Source organism: Rhopalosiphum padi, chromosome 1 (genome assembly GCF_020882245.1).
Source record: "Rhopalosiphum padi isolate XX-2018 chromosome 1, ASM2088224v1, whole genome shotgun sequence".
Lineage (NCBI taxonomy): Eukaryota > Metazoa > Arthropoda > Insecta > Hemiptera > Aphididae > Rhopalosiphum > Rhopalosiphum padi.
In genome coordinates, this window is record NC_083597.1 from 53328456 (window position 1) to 53350231 (window position 21776).

A 21776-nucleotide genomic window follows, 5' to 3' on the forward strand; every position below is an offset into this window, starting at 1 on the left:
ATATTTAATAAAAAAAAAAAACAACTTTCTTTTTAAATGATAAACAGATAAAGTAGGTACTAGACCTAATTTTTAACTGTGCTAAAATAATAAAATTAAAGACTACAAAAAATATTGAAACAAAATGATTAAGAAAAGTTTGTAACTAAAAAATCAAAATAAATCTTTATATTATAAAAAAATTAAACTTCACTTTCGAGACATTTTGCCTTATTGTTTATAGATTTTCCGAGGGATTTTCTGAAAAAACTATAAAAAGTAGAAAAACTGGCCAAAAAAGCAAAAATAATCAGAAAAAAGCACGCACTTTCAAATTTTATGATTGAACGTGTTTTATGTCATACGTCATACACTTCCATAACACTCTGCTACATTTTAAGTCAATCCATTAAAATAAGTAAATGCTTTAAGTCCTGAGCCCTGCTCATAGTTTAAAGATTTTTAAATAATTTTAATATTAAAACGTAGTTTTTCTAAAAAAATTATATACTTACTGAATTTGTATCAGCATTTCAGGGTTATCCACATAGTTTGAACTATTGTATATAGTGTTTGGTTATTGTTATTACCTTCGGGAAGTTTATGTAGAACAATTCTACAGCGGATTATGTATAAAAAACCTGGATACAGATGATTTCCAATGCAAATGTGGTTGTAAAAAATTTCTAGTAGGTAACAAATTTAACTATTGGTGGATGGAAAAATTGTGATTTTACAACGTGTCCTAAACTGTGATTTTCTCGATAGGTATTTTAGTTGTTGTAATTTATATGTTATTTTCAGATTTAAATAACAATCGTGTAGTTTGCTAAGTTTGCTTTATAATATATGGAACTGATTCTATAATTAATTTTTCTTTTGACTGTCCCTTAAATAGTTAAATACTTTACATGATTTTATTATATCGAAGGCTATACTGTTTCCCCAATATATGCGGGTACCTAAATAATTTTGAAATATATGTAAGCGGTAAGCCCACCTCCTCGTGGTATCTTTTGTGTAATGCTAAGCGGTTCACAAATCGTGATCACCAAAAACAGACTGGTAGATCGGCTAGATCGCACGCTACACTAGCACCAATTTATCTATGGATAAATATGCAAGAAGTTTCGTCGCGATGCCCATATCGAACACCTAATTCGGTGACTCGTCGCTGATACTGTCAACATGTTTTTGTTTTACACTGTGACGACGGCCATAAAATATAGTATCACCACAGAACACGAATAATGATAACTTATATATCTTAATTCCTGCTATAGAACAATATTAAAGCAATTGAAGCACACTCAATCAGCTGATCTACTCTACAACCCTACGATATGAACCATGAAGTATTGGTATCACATAGTATAAAAATATCTTAGTCCGTGGTCCGTGATTATGATCTAAACCTTCGGTAGGTATGCAGTGTTGCCGTTTCTTAAACAAAAAATTGTAACTATCATATTCTATACGAACGTTATGGTTATAGGTTTTTCTAATATTTAATTATGTAATGTTGTCTATAAACAAAAAACCATTAAATTAAAATTTTTTAGCAAACAAATTGCTGGTAAATGTCGTTTGTTGTTATCCAAACAACCGACAATAGTTTAATATCCAAAATCCAAATATATTACACTATAAAAACTCCGTCTGGGCGGTGACAAGACGTGACAACTGGCTCACTGTTCTTGATAACGACTTGATAAATGACAAGGTTCAGCGAATTAAAAAACGATTCCCGACTTCGCTGTTGTCATTTCGTGATTTCGTCATAGATTTATTGTCTTTTTAATTCCTTTAATCTTTTCTATGTTTATTGTTTTTTATTTTATATTATTACACATATTTTTATTGTTTAGTTTAATTAATACTTTATAGTTTACGTACAAAAAAAAAAAATTATATATTTATTTGTAATATTTTAGTTTATTATACGAACATTTTAAACGCTATCAACAATATAACTTCTAATTTTTTTTTGTTTAACACATACTGAAAATCACAGTCAACAAAATGTTTAAATCGAATTTTGAAAAACTACTCGGTAAGTTGAAATGTCATGATTCTATACTTATATTATTGTATACAATATAGTGCTTATGTTTGATATAAATTTACAGATAAAGTTACCAGCAATTTGTTGTTAGAAGCGGATTGGCCTACAACATTAGAAATATGTGACACAATACGGCAAAAAGATGTTCAGTGAGTAAAATTATATTTAATAATTGTTTTAATATATTAAATAATATCAACATTTAAAACAATAGAAATATAGTATAAACTGATAAGAACCAACATTTTAAAAGTATTATATTTATCGGGATATTTATTTAAAAAAATTGTTAAATGATTTTCTAAATACATAATATAGTCTTTTCCATATATTAGTATTATATATATAAAAAAATAATAGTTTTTTAGTTTCATGTTTATATTTTATTTACTGTACGGTGTGGACCTTTGCACAAAAAAATCCAAATTTATTGTTAGGTAGGTAATGTAATAATACTATTTTGAATTAAACCTTCTTATGAAATATGTACCAGCATAAAGTAATACAAAAATGTTTTAAGATTTGTAAATTTAAAACTTGATTATCTTGTACCTTATTGTTGTATATCAAAACATTTCTGACAAGCCACATATATAGGTACATAATACATTTACATATATCTATACTGATAGTTTATTATTTTCATCTCATTTACAAATTTCTTTATTATTTTATTAATTAAAATTATCTGTGGTTTAATGGAAAACTTATTTCCAGTCAACATATGTATAAAAAGATGAATTTTCATTTGGTTTTGCATACATACTCCTTCTAATGAATATACGTTTTAAATAAAATATATTGGTGTGGTGACTTAGAATTTAATAGGCCTATAAAATAATAACCGATAGTTAGTGGTGTGATGAAATACAAATTTTCCAGAGGCAAAGAAAAATACATTAAGGACCCACTATTATAGACGCAAAAATGACAGGAGGTGGCTAACATAAATTGAAACAATTCAATTAATTCAGATCGGTATTAAGAGGACGTTATACTCGTATGTGTTGTCTCTGTCTTACTAATGTAGATCATAGCAAATTTACGTTCAGCAGAACACATTTTGTGATGTTAGCTTTAATATTAGAATAAATTTACCTATTATAAAATTTAAAGGTAAGAATATTATCTAGAAAATGTTATATGCTTTTATTGATATTATAATTTTAAAGTGAGTTATGAATATTTTAAGTTGTAATATTTTACATAGCTATAACTCACTTTAAAATGATAATATTAATAAAAGCATATGACATTTTCTAGATAATATTCTTACCTTTAAATTTTACAATAGGTAAATTTATTCTAATATTCAATCTAATATCACAAAATGTGTTCTGCTGAACGTAAATGCTATGATCTACATTAGTAAGACAGAGACAACACATGTGGGTATAACGTCCTAGTGATCTATTGAGTATCATATTATATTATATTATATCATATTATATTTACAATCAGTGGACTCAACCCTTAGGTATTTTAAAAAAATTGTCTCTGAAATTATCATTCAACACTTTGCTACTGATATTGGTATTACTATATACTACAATTCCCAAGTATCCATTTTCGTTTAGTATCAGATATTATACAATATAAGAATGTTGTATACCTACATATTTAATTATAATTTATAAAAGAAATATTTAAATTGTTAGTTATTAAATTCTGTATCATAGAAAATACCTAGGAAATTACATAAAATATCTAATATATAATCGAAAAGTATGTTAGAAATAAATAAAAAATTTAAATATTTCATCTTAAAAATATTTAAAGATTTTAAATACTTATTACTTTTATCATTATACTTATTAAAAGCACATTAATAGGTTAAAAACATATTAATAATATCTTTCAGACCAAAATTTGCTCTCAATGCCATTAAGAAAAAACTAATTAGTCCAAATCCTCATACAGCTATGTATAGCTTATTGGTAAGTATTATTTTTTAAATAACATTATCATATTTTTTTTAATTAATAATATATTATTTTTAGGTTTTGGAATGTTGTGTTAAAAATTGTGGTCAATTAGTACATGATGAAGTTGGAACTAAACCTTTTATGGAACAAATAAGAGAAATTATAAAAACTACTCCACATGAAAATGTTAAAAACAAGTTACTTGAACTATTACAGACTTGGGCATTTGCTTTCCGAGCTATTCCCAAGTATTGCGCTGTTCAGGTAAATTTTCTTGACTGTATAAAATATATATTTTATATTATAATATTATAATATTATAATATTATCTACCTAGGTATTTCATAAAAAAAGAAGTATTGTTTTTACTGAACATGATGTTTTATATTTAAATTTATTTTTTTGTTTTAATTATTTTAATTATTTTATTTTCTCTGGCAGGATACAGTTAACATAATGAAAGCTGAAGGTTATACATTTCCTGCGCTTAAAGAAAGTGATGCTATGTTCAGTTCAGATGTAGCTCCTGGTTGGGAAGATTCTGATTGCTGTCATAGATGTCGTGTTAAATTTGGAATGGTTCAACGCAAAGTAAGTTCTTTTGTTTAAAGCTATCATTAAAAATAGTATATAAATTAATATTACTGTGGATATATATTTTTGTTTTTATTAGCATCATTGTCGTGCTTGTGGACAAGTTTTCTGTGCACAATGTTCATCACGATCTTGTACATTACCAAAATTTGGTATTGAAAAACCTGTGCGTGTTTGTGAAGCTTGCTTTGAAAAATCACAAAAGTACAAAATTCAGTTAAATTTAATTTATAAAGTATTTTTTATAGAGATATTCTGGGTGCCTTTTAATAACTTGATTGCTAAGTACCAGATATGAATTTTATACCTATCTAAAACCTATTGGTATTCGTGTTTTAAAAACATTATATTATTTATATTTCAGCTAATACTCAGTCTTGATTTTTTTATTTACATTATTATTCAGCTAATATTTTGTACCTTTTAGACATGTTAGTCAGCCAGTACTCAATTATTTTGTAGACATTATTCAGCTAATTCTAAATATACTGGTTTATGATAAATTATTTACCTGGAACATCTCTTAATTATTTTATGCGTAACAAATTATAAATACTGCATCTACATTTTTAATATTTTTATTGGTAGATATTATTATTTCATGTATAATTATTATTTATCTGTAATTTTTAATTTAGACCGCAAATGAACAAGGGATCAGAAGATTTACCTATAGAATATCTTACTAGTTCATTGGCTCAACAAAATCAAGTAAGGTTTATTTAATATTTGATAGTTCGCCTTAGAAGTTGTTGGCATAAAAGTTTAGGCCTATGATCAAACTATAAACATTTTTTATTAACAAAATTTCTTTATTTTTGTCCTTGAAAACCAGTAGAATTAATTTTGTGTTATTATCTTTTATTATCATGCATTGACCTAGGTATTTTTTTTGACAAATCAATAGAATGCCCAACGCCATTTCTCAATAAATAATGTAGATAATGTTTTATTTAAAAAGTTATACTATGTATCAAAGTAACATTGTTTAACTCATACAATCTGCCGATATCCTATAATCAATTCATCCATCTATATCCAATCCTGAATCATAGTTTATAACCACTAAAATAAGCCACTGCTTCACAGATTAGTTTCATTGAAACTATGAATTTAACAATTTTTTTTTTAAATAGATGATAATTTATAAAAGATCTTGAAAATTTTCTGATATCATAATTTTATATATTTTTAATATGTTTAAAGTTATAAATTTAAGATTTTTTATTATTATCCATTTTAAATCAAATTTTAAACCTAGAATTTAAGCAATCTATAAATGTTAACTTCTACAATTAAATGTTAATATATTATATACTATTAATATTATATGGTCCGTGGCCCAGTTCTACGCTGCTCGCGTGGGTTGGGAACTGCTGCTTTAATTAATCAATTTAATTATAGTAAGAAATAATTTTTCAATTATAACTGAGTTTGATATTAAATTCATCCTCAAAACTTTTCTTTTTTTAAATGTTTTAAATAAAATATATTAATTTGTTAGATACCAGCAGCTAATAGAAAAACAGAAGAAGAACTAAGAGAAGATGAAGAATTACAATTGGCATTAGCTTTATCTCAATCTGAAGCAGAACAACAAAAAGTAATTTAACTTGAAAATAATAAGTTTTAATTATTTATTATTTATATATTAATAAAAAATAAAAATTTGTAGTAATAAAATGTTGTATTGTGTTTAATAATTTTTATTTTCCAATAGGCAATACCTTTTATGAATTCTACTTCAATACCAGCTACAAGATTATATTCTTCACCACCAGTAGTAAGATAATAAGTTTTAAACTTAATAATTTGTAATCTTTGGTAAATATTAATTATCTTACTTTTTTTTTACAGAATGAGAAAAAAGTTGAGGTTGAGGCTGAAGATGATCCTGAATTGGCACGTTATTTAAATCGCTCTTACTGGGAAAGTCTGAAAATTGGAAATATAGCTAAGACAATGCAAACAAAAATGGCTTCAACAAATGTATATTTTTCATGATGTTTTATAATTATAAATTATAGATGATATTAATCTTAAGTTATCTACTATATAATTTAGGTGAATACCATTGAGTCGCCAAACAATCAAGTTAGTCCAGCTATGAATATTGAACAACCTGATGACTCTGAGGAAATGGAAATGTTTATAACTTCTGTTAAATCACAGTTGGAAATTTTTGTTAATCGTATCAAATCAAATTTAAGCAGAGGTAGAACTGTTATTAATGGTGGTTCGTTGGAGACATTTTACTCCAAGATTACACCTATGCACCAAAAGTTATTGCAATATATTCAACAACAAGATGAAAAAAGGTGTAAGTATAGACTATTGTTGCCGAGGTTGGAAATTCAAAAAGTCTTATTGGTCAATGCCAAAATCGTAATGAAATTATAACTAGTTATATTATGTTAAACTGTAATAGTACAAGAACAGTATTCATTAATTTAATAAGTAGATGAGGTATTGAATAAAATACATACTTGAGGTGTACAATCAAAAATAAATAAAAATAATAATTAATTTATAAACAAAAAATATTTCTTTTTTAGTATATTTTGAAAGGTTACAAGACAAATTAGTTCAAGTTAAAGACACGCGAGCTGCACTAGATGCAATGAGAGATGATCATAGAGCTGCAATTCAACAAGAAGCTGCTTTTGCTGAACAACAGAGGCAGATTCAGTTAGCTATGAAATTGGATGTATTGAGACAAAGAAAGCAACAGTACCAACATGTAATTTTCTTTTAGCTTTGATTTATATTGAATTAAAATGTTTTATTAATGAACTGCTGTCTTCTAGTATCAACATCAAATGACTCTTCAACAAGTGCAACAACAAGAACAAGAAATGGCTATGAGAATGGAACATCAGAGACAAAACTATCTTAATAGTAATATGTATGGCCCCAATTCTTTGCCAAGTATGCCTACTGCACCTAATCCTTACATGACCCCTGGTCCTAGTAAGTAACAGAAAGAATTTTTTTGGCTTATTAGAGGCTATTTGAATATATGGCTACTTTCACTATACCTTTCCACAAATTTAAAATTTCTATCCAACAGTCATCTTTGACTTGGTTATTTCACTGCTGTCTTGACCGTCCTTTCAATTTTGTTTCATTTGGCTTCTACACCGTGACTTTATTTACTATTATATCTACTCTCTTCGCATTTCCTGCTCAGGGTTTATCATAATAATTTAAAATATAAACATTTAACATACAGTTATTAAAAATTGTATTAGTTTCAATAAGAAATTAAATTAACTTATTTGAGTTATTTATGAATGATCTTGATTTTATATTTTTAGTTTACCAGTTATAAATTAAAATATTAATTATTATATTATTCATTTTTAACTATTTAGTATATTATTAAATATAATATATTATGATTATACAAATCTTAATATTTTGGCATCTTTATTATCTCATAGATTCATTGATGTCATCTCAAATACAAGACAATGGTATTAGGTATCCACAGTCAACAGAACCGGCTCATTTTCAACACATTTCTCAACCTCAAGGTACAGTATTGGATAGAATAGATTATAATAATAATAATAAAAAAAATAATTATAAATTTGCAGGTTTTGTTTCTGCAAGACACATGATACCTCAAAATCCAAGTTCAATCCTAAACAACCAACCAGTAAATTTACCTTCTAATGAGTCCAATAACATTTCACAAGTCAACTCAAATATTCCTCAGCCTATTTATCAACCACGAATGGCACCTATGACAAGCACGATTAATTCAGCGGTTTCAGTTAGTCCATCAATGAGTTCCATGCACCAACAACCGCTTCCTGCTGTTGGTTCACATACACAGCCCATGATGCCAGGTCATCAACAACCCCAAATGCCAAATATGGGTCCACCACAACACCCGCTTCCTGTCGGACAGCCAATGATACCCAGTCAACATCAACAGCCAATGTTGGGTCAGATGTCTACTATGCCTTATGGGGGACCAGTTCACATGGGACAGTATGGTGCACACCAAATACCTAGTCAACAAGTAAATCCACAGCCGTCCGCTCCAAACCAAGTAGAGCAACCCAAAGTTGAGCAACCCCAAGTTGCAGAGTTAATAAGTTTTGATTAATTAATTTAATGTTTTGCATTCCAAATATACACATTTTTAACATTTATTTAAAATTAACATTATATTATTTTAACTTTGTGGGTATATTATTAAATTGTTTATTATATACATATTATAAATATTATAAATTAAAAAAAATATATATGTATATTTATATATATATAAATAGTGCATTAAAAATTAACATGGAAAACAACCTTTTAAACTAATAGATAATATAACTTGTATACACACATACAATGTTATTATATACAATGTTGAGGGTTAATCATTTCATCATGTCTAAAAAAATCTTATTGGCAATAACATTGCATGATTATCGTACAAACATTTAGTATTATGAAAAAAATTTAGTTTTATGTTTCAACCATAGTAAGGTGTTCTGGTGTATGGTGTCCGGTTATCTTCTTCTTTGATCTTTTGATAATAACTGTAGGCCACCCACCACATGTACACGTAAACACCTGTAAAACATTATCATGAGTTTTGGTATGTAATGGCTTAATTTATAATATTATACTTACACACAAACAATAAGCCAACCACTAGAACCCCAAAGCTAGTGAAATAGAATTTATGAATTAAGAAGTCAATGCTAGTGTATATCACAGATATGACTAGTCCAATGCATAACATGATCGTTAGTACTATCCAAGGAAGCATCAATATCTTCTTTCGCTAAAATAAAATCATCATCATGAAAATACATTCTGTAGATTTTTTGTTTTACGTCATCTCTTGCTTACCATAAAAATTCCGGCCAAAAGCAATATTGATATCAATACTGTCATAAGCAGGTTAATAATAACAATGATTTGTACTGGAAATAAAATCAATATAATAATTATGATTAGGTATTTTAAATTGTTCAATGAAAATAATTTAGACTTTGTAAAACCTAGTAAAAATGCATTTTTATTTTGTAATGAGTAAATCAAACTGAATTATAACTTACACTTGAGAAAGAATTTTTTTTAACTATGATTTGATAGTGTAGTTATTAGTAAATTGTTTGGTAATATAGACTTACCGACAGATTTTGGTAAGAAATCTATGACAATGGTCTGTATTTTGATGTCCTTCACCAGAATCAGAATTACAGTGACGATGGCAACCACCTGAAAAAAGAAAACAAGAAAACCCGTTAGCCATATGATGTGCGTCTGCCGATATGGTTAGTATTGTAAAATTAATATTATGTATACCAATGTCCGTAAATATACAGTCGTAAGGTAGAACAGTTCCAACTTAGAACATTCATAGATTTTTAGATTTTCAAAATTGCATTATTTTAAGAGAACGTCATAGAGGGCTTATATAGGCAATTTTAATGATATTTTTAGAAGAAGAATTAAAATGTTTAATCTTTTAATTATTTTTATCTTTCGATTTCAAATGATGTGCCGATACAAAATAAATATTTATTTGTAACACCACGTATATATAATAAATATATACGGAAATCTGTAGGTACTAGGACTTATAAGGATTGCAATCTTAATGATTTTTAAAATTATTATAATTATTTAACCACGATATAGTTTGCAAATTTTGTAATTTTTACGAATTTTATTAAAATTAAAATTCAAACGAAAAAAAATTTCAAAAATTGTGACTACCTATAAATTGTCCATATTGGTCAACTGCTGCTAGAAAACCTTATGAAAAATAATGCATTTTCTAGCTTTTAGGCTAAGAAACATATACATTTTATTAACATAAATCGAAAAATAGCAAACGTTTATGCAAAACTCAGTGTAACTCTTGTTAGTGTAGGGGCGGGCACTGTTCGGATCGTCACTGCATCTTCAGTAGGTATGTAATACGTTCACAGATCAACGAAAATATTTTTAAATTACCCTAAATTTTGGGGTCTAAATTGACAGATAATTACAATTTTTTCTTTATTACAATTAGAAGAAAGAAAGATAATGTACAATTTTCAAAATTGTACCTTCAATAGGTACTTGAAATACTTCATGAGATAAGTACCTATATAATTTTGTGTCTGTCCAGCAGAATACTTTGAAAGAATATGGACCTTAACCCTTTCTGAAATTTTCGTTTACTAAACTATAAAAATGATTTAATATACAATATACGATATACCATTAGTTCTGTTGTCAATATTTTTAACACGTTTATTATTGTTTAACTACATATTATGTAATGCAGTGTATCTTATTAGTTATTTTATTTATTATTATTTCACACTGCTGTTTGGATATTTATCGACTCATACAATAAACTTAATAAAGATCATCATAAATATTATTGGATGTGTATAATGTGGTACTGCTCAAATTACATATTAACTATATACCATGAAACGTATTACCCATTAAGAATATATTTGCACCAGTCCGAAAATAATAAGTAAAAAAATTTAACGAAAATAATTTAAACTGTTGGAATTGGTCGGCTGCGCAACATAGTTCATATAGCTCGTGAAAATATTGGCCAAGGTTTTCAGGCGTTGAACACGAATTGATCGCCTGAAAGGAAAATATTCACATTTTTGCGTGTCATTGTATTATATTAATATTAGGCGTACACTGACATTTAATAAACGTTTCAAATAAGTTGTTGGTTAATTTAATTGTAAATTAATTACCTATTTAAAATGAGTTAGTTAATTTAAAAATTTTGAAAATTTTTACGTAAGACTTATATGCTTTCCATTGACTCTGTTCACGGTATTATTAATTGTTGGTTTTTCTTATGTGTAGATAACCAGACATCATTTTTTTCTGCAGTGATTAATATTGTAGATAACTTATTTATCCGATGACTTTTACGGTAAATTCAATCATAATATGATTTTTACTTTAACGTGTATGGTTACCCTATTTTCCTTTTAGAATATTAAACTCTTCAAGCATAATATTATACGCTATTTATAATACGCTTGCAATCTAAAAAGTTTTATTTTAATGTAACTTTTAATCATATTAGCTATTTATCAGTTAATTTTAAAACTATTTCCTTTTAATAATTGCGTTTGTTAGTATAAAAGCCGTATAACATTATAGCTTCTTATCTTCTGGATGCAGAAATAAGCAAAATTCTAAACATTATTACTTATACTCTTACTGCATCGAATACAGGTATTTTGAGAAAAACTTACGAAATATTTTATGTCATATTATTTGTGTTAATTATTACTATATACTAAGGAAGTGTATATATTTAATCAGATATTCGATTTAATATTTATATTTGTTGGGAATGGGCGTATAAAATATATAATAGAAATAAATGCAATAGTAAAACGTAAATGTTTTTCAATGTCAAACTTGTTTTGTTTTTTTTTCAATGGCGTAAGTATAATAAATTTTACTATTTAAAGATGTAATAAAGCATCTTTAACGATCCACAAAAACGCTGTAGCGCCTATCACACTAACTTACTCATAAATGACATTTAGCATCTACCATTAAACACGCTAATATAAAACCATAAAAATTAAAAACAAATATATCCAGCAACGGCGATGAATGATTAATCACAATTATACAATAATTGACAATTTAAACTCATTTAAATATTTTTATAATGATTTGTATACAATATGATTATCTACAAGTGTATGTGCAATGTGCATGTGCGTATACATTTATAATATCAATTCCGTCGATTTTGTATCGATTCCACCGACTATTGTTCATGATAATATTATCCCCCAGTCGACAACGCCTGCAGTGATTGATTCCGCCTTAAAATTATACTATTTTTATATTGATATTATTATTATACATAAATTTATAATATTTGAAATTATAAGCTCTTAAAGTGTTGGTAGTACCTATGTATAATGTATACATGTATCATATAAATTAGTGTTTTCCTATTTTGAATTATTTATATATATATATATATATATATTTAAAATAATTGCTCATATACCCACTTATTATTTTGTAAAAAATGATAATGTATTTGAAATAAATTAGGCAGTATGCATGGCTAAATTAAATAAATACATAATATCGTACATAAACAAATTTAGCATCATGCGACTTGTGTTATAAATTAAATATCTTAACAAAAAATTAAGTGAAGTGATAATAAAAACAATATATTAGGCATAATAGATGAGTAGGTTTATAACTTTTTTCAAATCAGGAAGTTTCAATGGAATCGATAAATCTCCACGTTTATCGTAGTTAGGCGTGTTATTTATAAATTTAATAGTTTTAATATTTATCCAAAGAACCACACGCATATTATACAAATTATGGTTCAGTGATTGATGTGTACCTATAGTATCTGTATTATAATTAGTGATCACAAATCTTCCTCGTATATTTTTAGTATACCTACTAAAATGTCAAATTCGTTTTTCATTAAAATTATGTACTTAAGTCCAGGCCCCATTTCTTAATATGTGATCGAATCACCGCATGGTATGTCAAAACTTAAATTGTTATTGTCATAACTCATTCGTTTCTAAATACGATAATCGATAAAATAAATTATATTAAATCGTTGATTGTCTATTAAGCGGCATGTGCCTAATATTGATGTTTACTAGTAATAGCATTTTCTTTTTGGAAATATTAACATGTAATAATTTTATATTATTTTTTATTATGTTCTGTTGAGCCGTTTGGTCGTATAGTTAAAAAGACATTTTCGTCGTCCCAAATATTGTAACATTTTAGTGAATATGTGCCAAGGAAAATAATTATTAATACATCTGGTGGTTGACCTCTATTATTAATATTATAATTTATAATATTTGATTCCAAGAAAAAAGAGTGATTTTCATTTGAAAAATAAGTCAGTATTGTCATTGGATACCCTTTAAATTGTATAAAACTCAAAAAATTAAAAATTAAATTAATTATTAGCATAATATTGAGCATTCTTTGTAATAAACCACTCGATTATCACTATGTAATACGTTACTTTATAAATAATCTCAAACTGTTTAATCAAATTTTATCAATAGTGTCTATATTATGTCATTATTCATTAGTAACAATAACTGATTAAAATAACGATTTTTACTTTTTGTTCGGAAAGTTAATATTTTCCACATAGTATTTTCCTGGTTTGACAAAGTAGTTCACAAATTGGCGAATTGATTTATTGTTTTAAAATTATATGTACTGACATAATCTATGTTCATTTTGTCCTAATAAAAAAAAGATTTTATGAAATCGATAAATTCTTATTCCATATTTCTGTATTGATTCAGGGGAATGTTTAGGGTCACTTCTATACAATATGTTCATGTTCTTATAGTTCAAATTTATCAACTTGTTTTTTTTTACCTTTTAATCTTAAAATTAATATTTAAGTACCTACCATCAATAACAAAATATATTATTATTATTTATTCTTACAAGCAGCTAAGTACCTACATTAAAAACCGATTGATATCTACATCCCCAAATAACAAGAAAAATCGATTACTACAAAACAGAAAATGTGAGACTTTTGCTTAATTCCCCACGTTCGTAATATATCTAAGTACGACGGGTGAGACCGGTTTATATGAATCGAAAATTAGATAATTTGAGGCACTGCATTTTCGGTTGACAAAACTGTATACAATAATACAATATTACAATAGGTCTGTAATAAAGGATAAAAAATTTAAACCAATTTATAAAATGTAAAGTGCTAAATATTTAATTAAATTAGTTATTTATGTTTACATTTTTAATTACAATAAAATATTCAGTGTACCTACACTATAGAATTTAAAAAATTGATGTATTTTTTTTTTTTAAAAGATCTGAAAAACTGTGTTACTACATGTTTATTTAATAATATTAAGATCAGTGATTTTTTATTTTTGTATTATTTTTCTATAATGATATTTTTTTAGAATGTTAAAATACATTTTTGAAAATTTTTATTAATATAGAGTAATATATATACTTTCTAGTTTTTATTTAAGTCTGTAAAGTGGGTTATTAAATTAATTAGAATGTATGCACTTTTCGCCACATGGTAGTAAATTAAATTTTATGTTTACAGAACTTTTATTACATGGGTTATAATTCTTGAGAGGATTCATTTTAATTTTTCAAGTGGAAAGCTAAAAGCTATTTCAAAATAATAACAGTATGTATAATTTTGTAAGTTGTAATAATATAACTCATAAGTCGTAACCATTAACAACTTAAAGCTTTTAATAAAATTCGTTAGCACAATTCGAAATAATTACAGGTTTTATGCAGGATATTCAGAAAGTATTTTAAATGTCATTCAGAAACGCCATATCCTTAACGATCATTAAAAGCATTAGACATATATATATTTGATAGATACAAGAAAAAGTTTAAGCATTAAAAGTTTAAAACTATAAAAGTTTCTTCGGCATAATTAAGTAATCACTACATTTAAAGAAATATTTTTAATGATAATATTATACCTATGTAGTATGTTTACTCGTATACACTTGCCTATAGTGACTAATTATTATTACGTAAATAATAATTATTCCGCAAAATTACGGTACAAAATATTTTGAAATATTTATAAAAAAAAAACTTCATGACTACGTGTCGGATAAAACAACAGCCTGTCTTCGTTCCTTTAATGTTCCAATTTATTAGTAGAGTATTTGATTTATATACAATTGTTTAAAACATATTAATATATACAATTTATTGTTTCTTATGTTCATGCTTTTTATTTTTAATATTATTCATCAAACATTCTTTTTTCCTGCTATGTATATGTATGTTCACATAATTTAGATAATCTGATAATAAAGTATTGCATTATTAGTTTGAATAAAGCATTAACGAAAAATTGTTATCAGTGTGAATTAAAATAAAATCTGTTTAAATGCGTACAAAAGAGCAACTGTGTTTGATATAATATAATATACCGAATATCGATGTATTATTATAATATTATTATTAGTAATTTATGGATATAGATTAATAATTTGTTTTGTGTAGTTTTAATATTTTAGTAAATTATCAAAGTTTAGTTTTTATTGAAACAACCTGTAATATGCGTAATATTTTCATTCAAAAACTTGGTTCTACAATTTTATTGTTTATAGTGCTACTGATTGTACTGATTATTATATATTTATATACATCGTAACATATATTGTTATCGATAAAATTCATCTATAATAACACAGAATTAAGTGAGTTTTTACTATTGGAGTAGTTTAGTTTGTTAATAATAATTTATAGATTTAATTGATACAAGTATAACCTATATTCGAATATATATTATTATTGTATATTGAATACCTACGTGGAATTTTGAAAATAAAACAAATTAGGTTATACATTAATTTGGCATCGATATATTTTACCGCGGAAACATTAAATTATCGAATAAACAAAGAAATATTAGCGTGATCATTAAATGTAAACAATGAAATTGGTTTTGTATGAATATTATTTCCGCTAACCGACTCAAATACATTCCCTATAATATACTTATACTTAGGTATTAATGGTGTTAATGTATTATACAACATTACAACTACTTACTAAGGTTTTCGGCCGAGTTAAACATTATGTAATAAGACATATCTACTTAGTGAAGAGTTTGAAATATTGTTTTAGTTTGGGTATTAGTTTCACTTTTATTTTCCCTCTTTAAGTTGCACCTATTACAAGTCAAAACTTTAAGTAAGTAGATAGGTGGTAGATATGATAAACGGCAAATTGATGAATAACAAATAATGTCATAACTCGTAAGTCGTAAGCAATATAAATCAATTATTAAGTATTAAATTTGATTTTCACGTCAAATAGATTATACGTACTTAGGTTCTTTAAACAGTTTAAACAATATAAAACGACAAATAGTTAAATAAATGAGTTCTATACATAATTAAAATCGAGGTAAGACAATGATCAAATGTCCAAATTACAAGGTTTTTTATATAAAAATAATTTATTGAGCTTATTTTCGTATAATTAAAAATAAAATATTACCCTTAATAACAGTACTATCCCTGTATATTACACGAGTAAATTAAAATTATATTTTAGAAGTATGATATTCAATTATTGATTATAAATTAATAAACTATATCGAATGTGTAATGTGTACAACATTATCAAATTAAATACCTATACTAATTATACCTATTAGAATATGGACTTTAAGCTAATGAGCAAACATAATGATAGATGCGTCAATACTAATATCTATATAAGTAGTATAGTACCTATATAGAACAAATAGTTGAAAGAAAACTTTTTTGTTTAGACTAATTAAGTTAATTTTAACGATATCAAACTATTACAAAATATGTGAATGTGGTGTAGGTATGATATTGAAATATTTTTAATAGTATTTTCAAACAAATGCACAAATGTACCGCTGTTATTTAAACAAAAAAAAAATAAATTATTTGAAACTTTAAATTTTATCAACGTGTCAGGACATGGTGATTTTTATAATAATATACTTATTCCAATGATCAATTTTACTTGGGTATATTTGGTGGACAATTAATCAAGTATCTGGGTAAATGTATACTTGACGATTGCTTCGTTTAATTTATTTTTTAGTAACTAATTAAAATCTTTATACAATTATGTGAATTATATGATCAATCGTCAATGCCCAATGGTCACTGTTTTTGTAACATAATTTCAATTAAACAATAATAATGTTAAACTAGGTACCTGCTTATACACTCTACACATATAATATATGCATCATGTTAAGATATTATATAAATAAAAAAATCAAATCGTATGGATATTGGCCAGGCGTGTAAGAATTTTTATTTATTCTGCAGTAATGATGGATGTGTTAATGACGAGTGTATGAATTAAAGCACATTTGCACTTTATTTTAAACAGAAAATGAGTAAAATTGGTTTAATAAAAATAGCGTTTACGATAAACTGAGCATCTTTTTTTTTTTTTACTATCTAGGTCATAAAAACTATTTTTCTGTTTAACTGGAACGAGCTCAAACCACGGTCATGCTATACAGACGCTGCTGTCACTGGCTGCAGTGCCCTTTAATAGTGACTAATATACATCACTAGTGTCGCCCTTGAACTTTAGGCGTAACCTAAACGGTATTAACGACTTTTGGTGTTGTGACAAGTTTAATAATACGACGATGATTAATAATAAACACACTGCCGGAAAGCGGTGTATAAGTGTGATGTATCTGCGACAGGTATATTAAACCTAATAGTGTTATAATGCATTTTAGGCACACTATATTATTATTATTATATTTTTATATGTGCCTAATTACTTATAATATGAATAACGCCACAATAATGTTATAAAATTTATGAACGAAGGAAACGATTGTTGTTATTATTATTATTATTGTAGATGTTGTTATTTACTATTCCGTAGACGCCGCTGATGATGGCTCCGGTCTTGAGCGGGAAACCCAGAAACGACTCGAGCAACGGGAACTTTCGACCCATCTCGGATATCGCGTTTACCGTAGAACGAAGGCAATGGTACGCGACGGCACTTGGCTTATTGCACGTCTATCGGAAGTTTTTTGATCGACTCGCACACGACCGCGGAGTTAAAAATAAACGATCGATTATTAGATGTTAATAATATTTTCCGACAACGTGGTGTGTTTGTGATTTTTTGTTATATTATTATTATTATTATTGCAATTAATTATATTATTTACCACGACATGTGAACACCGTGTGCACACGCGACAAACTCGCCGGCCGCTCGAAACGCAACTGCACACTGTATTATACAACTATACAAGTGAGTAGGTATACGACACTCCACCGCCGCCACCACCGCGCGCGGCTGGTTATGCTGCCACGGACCTTGTAGCGAGTGGCCCATAAATAGACTTGATCGTTGGCGAAAAAATAAAAATCGCGCTCGCCGCCCGGACCTACCTCTCCGGACATCGCGTATACAAAATTATAATAATAACAACAACATCGCCACGAGGCGATGATAACGCTTACAGTAGGTATATCGGAATCGATACCTACGTTTTTATATTTATTTAAATAATAAAACCATTTTTACAATAGACTTTGGGTTGCGTGTTTAATCGAAATCATCACCAGGGACGCTCCATTAACTACCCCTCAGCGGGGTGAATTTACTCGTTTAGTGATGAAATAATTGTGATACACTATGATATAGTACTCGAGTACCCAACCGGCCTATCGGACCGCGTCTCAGTGAAGTATGAAAGTGAACTCGCTTCGATGTTGTGCCAATCGATTTCGATAAGAACATAATAATAATAACAATAATGTTATTATTTATTATTAAACTGTTTAAAACAAATGTATAAATTTTAGTTATATATATGTGCACTGCGCACATTGATCAATTATGAACCCACTCGGGACCGATTTCTAGAAACTGGACAACTGGTACTTTATTTCGCACTGACCGGGATTTTCAAAATAGGTATACCGGGATCGCGTTCGTAAAACCGGTAGTGTTCCAGCGAAATCGGGACGAATGGCAATAGTATGAGCGTGCGAAGTTGGTCGTTGCGATGCAGCATATTTCGTACGAGAGTTATCCGATTGCGCTAGAAATGACCTCTTCACATATACCTATTATTATGCTCAATATATCATTTCAAGTCAATCGACTTAGTCAATTGACCAGTCATGATCGGTCGTTTTCAGGGTTGATAGACTAATTGAACTTAACAATAGCAGACGATCGTTTAAATTTAAAATATGTATAAATAATATATACTAATTTATCATGCTCAGTACAACCAGAGCCCCTCAACGGCTCGACACAGTAGGTGATAAATAGGTTCCAAGATTGTGGCAACAAAGACGGACATCAGATAAACGCTAGCTGTTAAATTCACGAATTAAAAACCCGTGATAAACCGTACTAGGTATAATGGTTGTACTAATACATAAATAATAGTATAACATATGACATGAAATAATAAAATAATTTAAGTAAATAATATGGTTCGCGGAAGACATGTAAACAAGAAGTCTGTGGTACACTATGATATCAGATGATATCAGTCAAATCAGCCTTGTTATTTTTTTTTATAATTTCAAATTATTTTTAATATTTATGTAAAATGTCATTCAATTTTGATGGTATCGTAAAGGACAAAAAAATGTTTTTCGTACCCGAAGGTAAAACTTAAAAGTAAACCGAATTCGTATACAACAGAGTACACGGGTAGGTACTGAGCGGAATAATTTGTACGCCGAACCTAAAATACAATTTTTATTTCTAGAGCCACTGGTCCATACCCTTATGTATATAGGTTTAAGACATGAGGTATATTAGGTGCTATACATAATATATAGGTATATGCCACCATACTGTTATATACGCCGACGTATGGTCATTGTACCTAACGATACCTATACGTGGGCCGTGAAAACCTTGAGAGAAAAATAACCACACACACAACGGCACACTCTTCTCCACCGACGTCGCCGCCACACCCACCCCCGCTATCAAAGCAGTCTTCATATAAACATCACGCGCGTACCTATATGTATAATGCGCGTCTAATATCATATTATTATTATTTCTTCTCCTCGGCCATAGTAAAAAACTCGTTCTTCGACGGATATTTTTTTTTTTTTTACTTCGCTGTATACGACGCATAATATATTATAATGTATAGCGTATCGTCATAATATCGTATAGCCTCCACGGCGATCCAGCTTGCAGCCCCGCCACTCCTCCGACAACCGAGATCGTCCCCGCGGGCTTTCGATCGTCCGGTGGCGGCACACGAGATCAATGTCAAACGGCGCCCGCCGCCGGCGGGATTAATGTTTTGTCGCAATGTGTACGAGCGCACGACTGCTGTTTATAAGACTATTGCATTCGTATTGAAAGCGCCGACTTAAACATTTTTTTTCCAATTCCGTCATTAGTATTCGTACACATAATATTAAATATTATTTAAATCGTATTATATAGAATAGGGAGAAACGGCACCACGGGGTCCCAAAAAATATGAGACATAATCATCGTTTTTCGTTTTTACATAAATATTCAATTTTAATAAGTATTGTGTTTTCCGATTGTTCAAATTCGTTATGTTAAGCGTTATAATTGTTGTTTTAAAATATTTTATTTTAGATTAATAAATTGCAAAACAGTTTGTTACTAATATAATAATCATCACACTTAATATTATTTATGACATTATGCACTTGTATTTGTAGAATATTATATAAAAAGAGGCTTATTTCTTTGCTCGTATAAATTACCTACATAACATTTCTATCATATTTCTAGTAAATCCTAGCACACGCGAATACAGTTGTCGAAAATTGATTTAGGATGATTTTGTTATAACAACAGTAAAGTTGACTTATTTATCTTAAAGATTTAACTATATATATTACACTTTATAAATAATTTTAAATCAGTTTGCAATAGTTTATAGTAAATAGACCAAAAATAAGAAAATAGTTTTAAAATGATAATAATAAGTATATATTGGCATCTATATGATGTATGTTTGTTATAACTTATTGTTATTATTTAATAATAAATTATAAAATTATAATATAATATATTTGTGATAACAGAGAAAAATATGTCAAAAAAGTAAATACTTAATATACATATAAAAAACAAAAACAAAAAATAGTTACTAAACTTTTTATCTAGTGTAAGGATTTTTTAAAGGAGCACGCGATGAAAATTAATTGAATGGATGGGTATTTGTTGGCTGTCAACAATTTTAGCACTGCCTAAAAGGCAGAAATTTAGGTTTAGTTGCGTTTATGAGCAGCACTAATAAATTGTTGTACCTAAAACGTCACTTGGGGTATCATATTTTCATAATGTAATATTTATACTGTATGTTGTGTCGGTTGTATCAGACGGTTCAGTTACGTTGCAATTTTAGAATAGAATACCATTATATATTTTTGTCGCGTGCAGTATTATAATATTCTCGTTATATCGCGTGCTCATCACTGCGGAAAACGATACGCCTCAGAAAGGGCGTTGGAAAGAGCCGTGGTAATCATAGATACTGCACGAATGTTGTGGTTGTGTTTTAGAGACGTTTCATACGAATTCGATATCGGTGGGAAAAATAGGATGTACGAAATACGAATATAATATATAAATAAGGTACCTACAGCTACGGTAAACGAGGTGTGTATATGCACTATAGC

At 27.8% G+C, this 21776-nt stretch overlaps 2 protein-coding genes across 2 annotated transcripts; one reads left to right on the forward strand and one right to left on the reverse strand.

Moving 5' to 3' along the window:
- Positions 1-1745: 1745 nt before the first annotated feature.
- On the forward strand, positions 1746-8876 carry LOC132929134 (hepatocyte growth factor-regulated tyrosine kinase substrate). Its single transcript, XM_060994254.1, has 15 exons — positions 1746-2032; positions 2109-2193; positions 3906-3981; positions 4045-4233; positions 4411-4560; positions 4643-4767; positions 5202-5274; positions 6068-6166; positions 6284-6346; positions 6421-6552; positions 6628-6883; positions 7119-7303; positions 7371-7533; positions 8007-8099; positions 8163-8876. The coding sequence occupies exons 1-15, from the start codon at positions 2002-2004 to the stop codon at positions 8678-8680; spliced, it is 2238 nt and encodes a 745-aa protein (XP_060850237.1). The 5' UTR covers positions 1746-2001; the 3' UTR covers positions 8681-8876.
- On the reverse strand, positions 8809-18388 carry LOC132929142 (uncharacterized). Its single transcript, XM_060994267.1, has 5 exons — positions 17991-18388; positions 9711-9798; positions 9427-9500; positions 9205-9358; positions 8809-9144 (listed from the first exon to the last, which is right to left on the reverse strand). Exons 1-5 carry the CDS (start codon positions 18072-18074, stop codon positions 9044-9046), a joined length of 501 nt encoding a protein of 166 aa, XP_060850250.1. The 5' UTR covers positions 18075-18388; the 3' UTR covers positions 8809-9043.
- Positions 18389-21776: the final 3388 nt, after the last annotated feature.

Excerpts from the sequence above, each read along its gene's own strand:
- LOC132929134 (XM_060994254.1), top strand. The coding sequence starts at position 2,002 with ATGTTTAAATCGAATTTTGAAAAACTACTCG. Across the intron at positions 4,234-4,410 it reads CCAAGTATTGCGCTGTTCAG|GATACAGTTAACATAATGAA; the intron begins GTAAATTTTCTT and ends TTTCTCTGGCAG. Across the intron at positions 6,347-6,420 it reads TATATTCTTCACCACCAGTA|AATGAGAAAAAAGTTGAGGT; the intron begins GTAAGATAATAA and ends TTTTTTTTACAG.
- LOC132929142 (XM_060994267.1), bottom strand. The coding sequence starts at position 18,074 with ATGGGTCGAAAGTTCCCGTTGCTCGAGTCGTTTCTGGGTTTCCCGCTC. Across the intron at positions 9,501-9,710 it reads TTTCTTACCAAAATCTGTCG|TACAAATCATTGTTATTATT; the intron begins GTAAGTCTATAT and ends TTTTATTTCCAG. Across the intron at positions 9,359-9,426 it reads TTTTGGCCGGAATTTTTATG|CGAAAGAAGATATTGATGCT; the intron begins GTAAGCAAGAGA and ends ATTTTATTTTAG.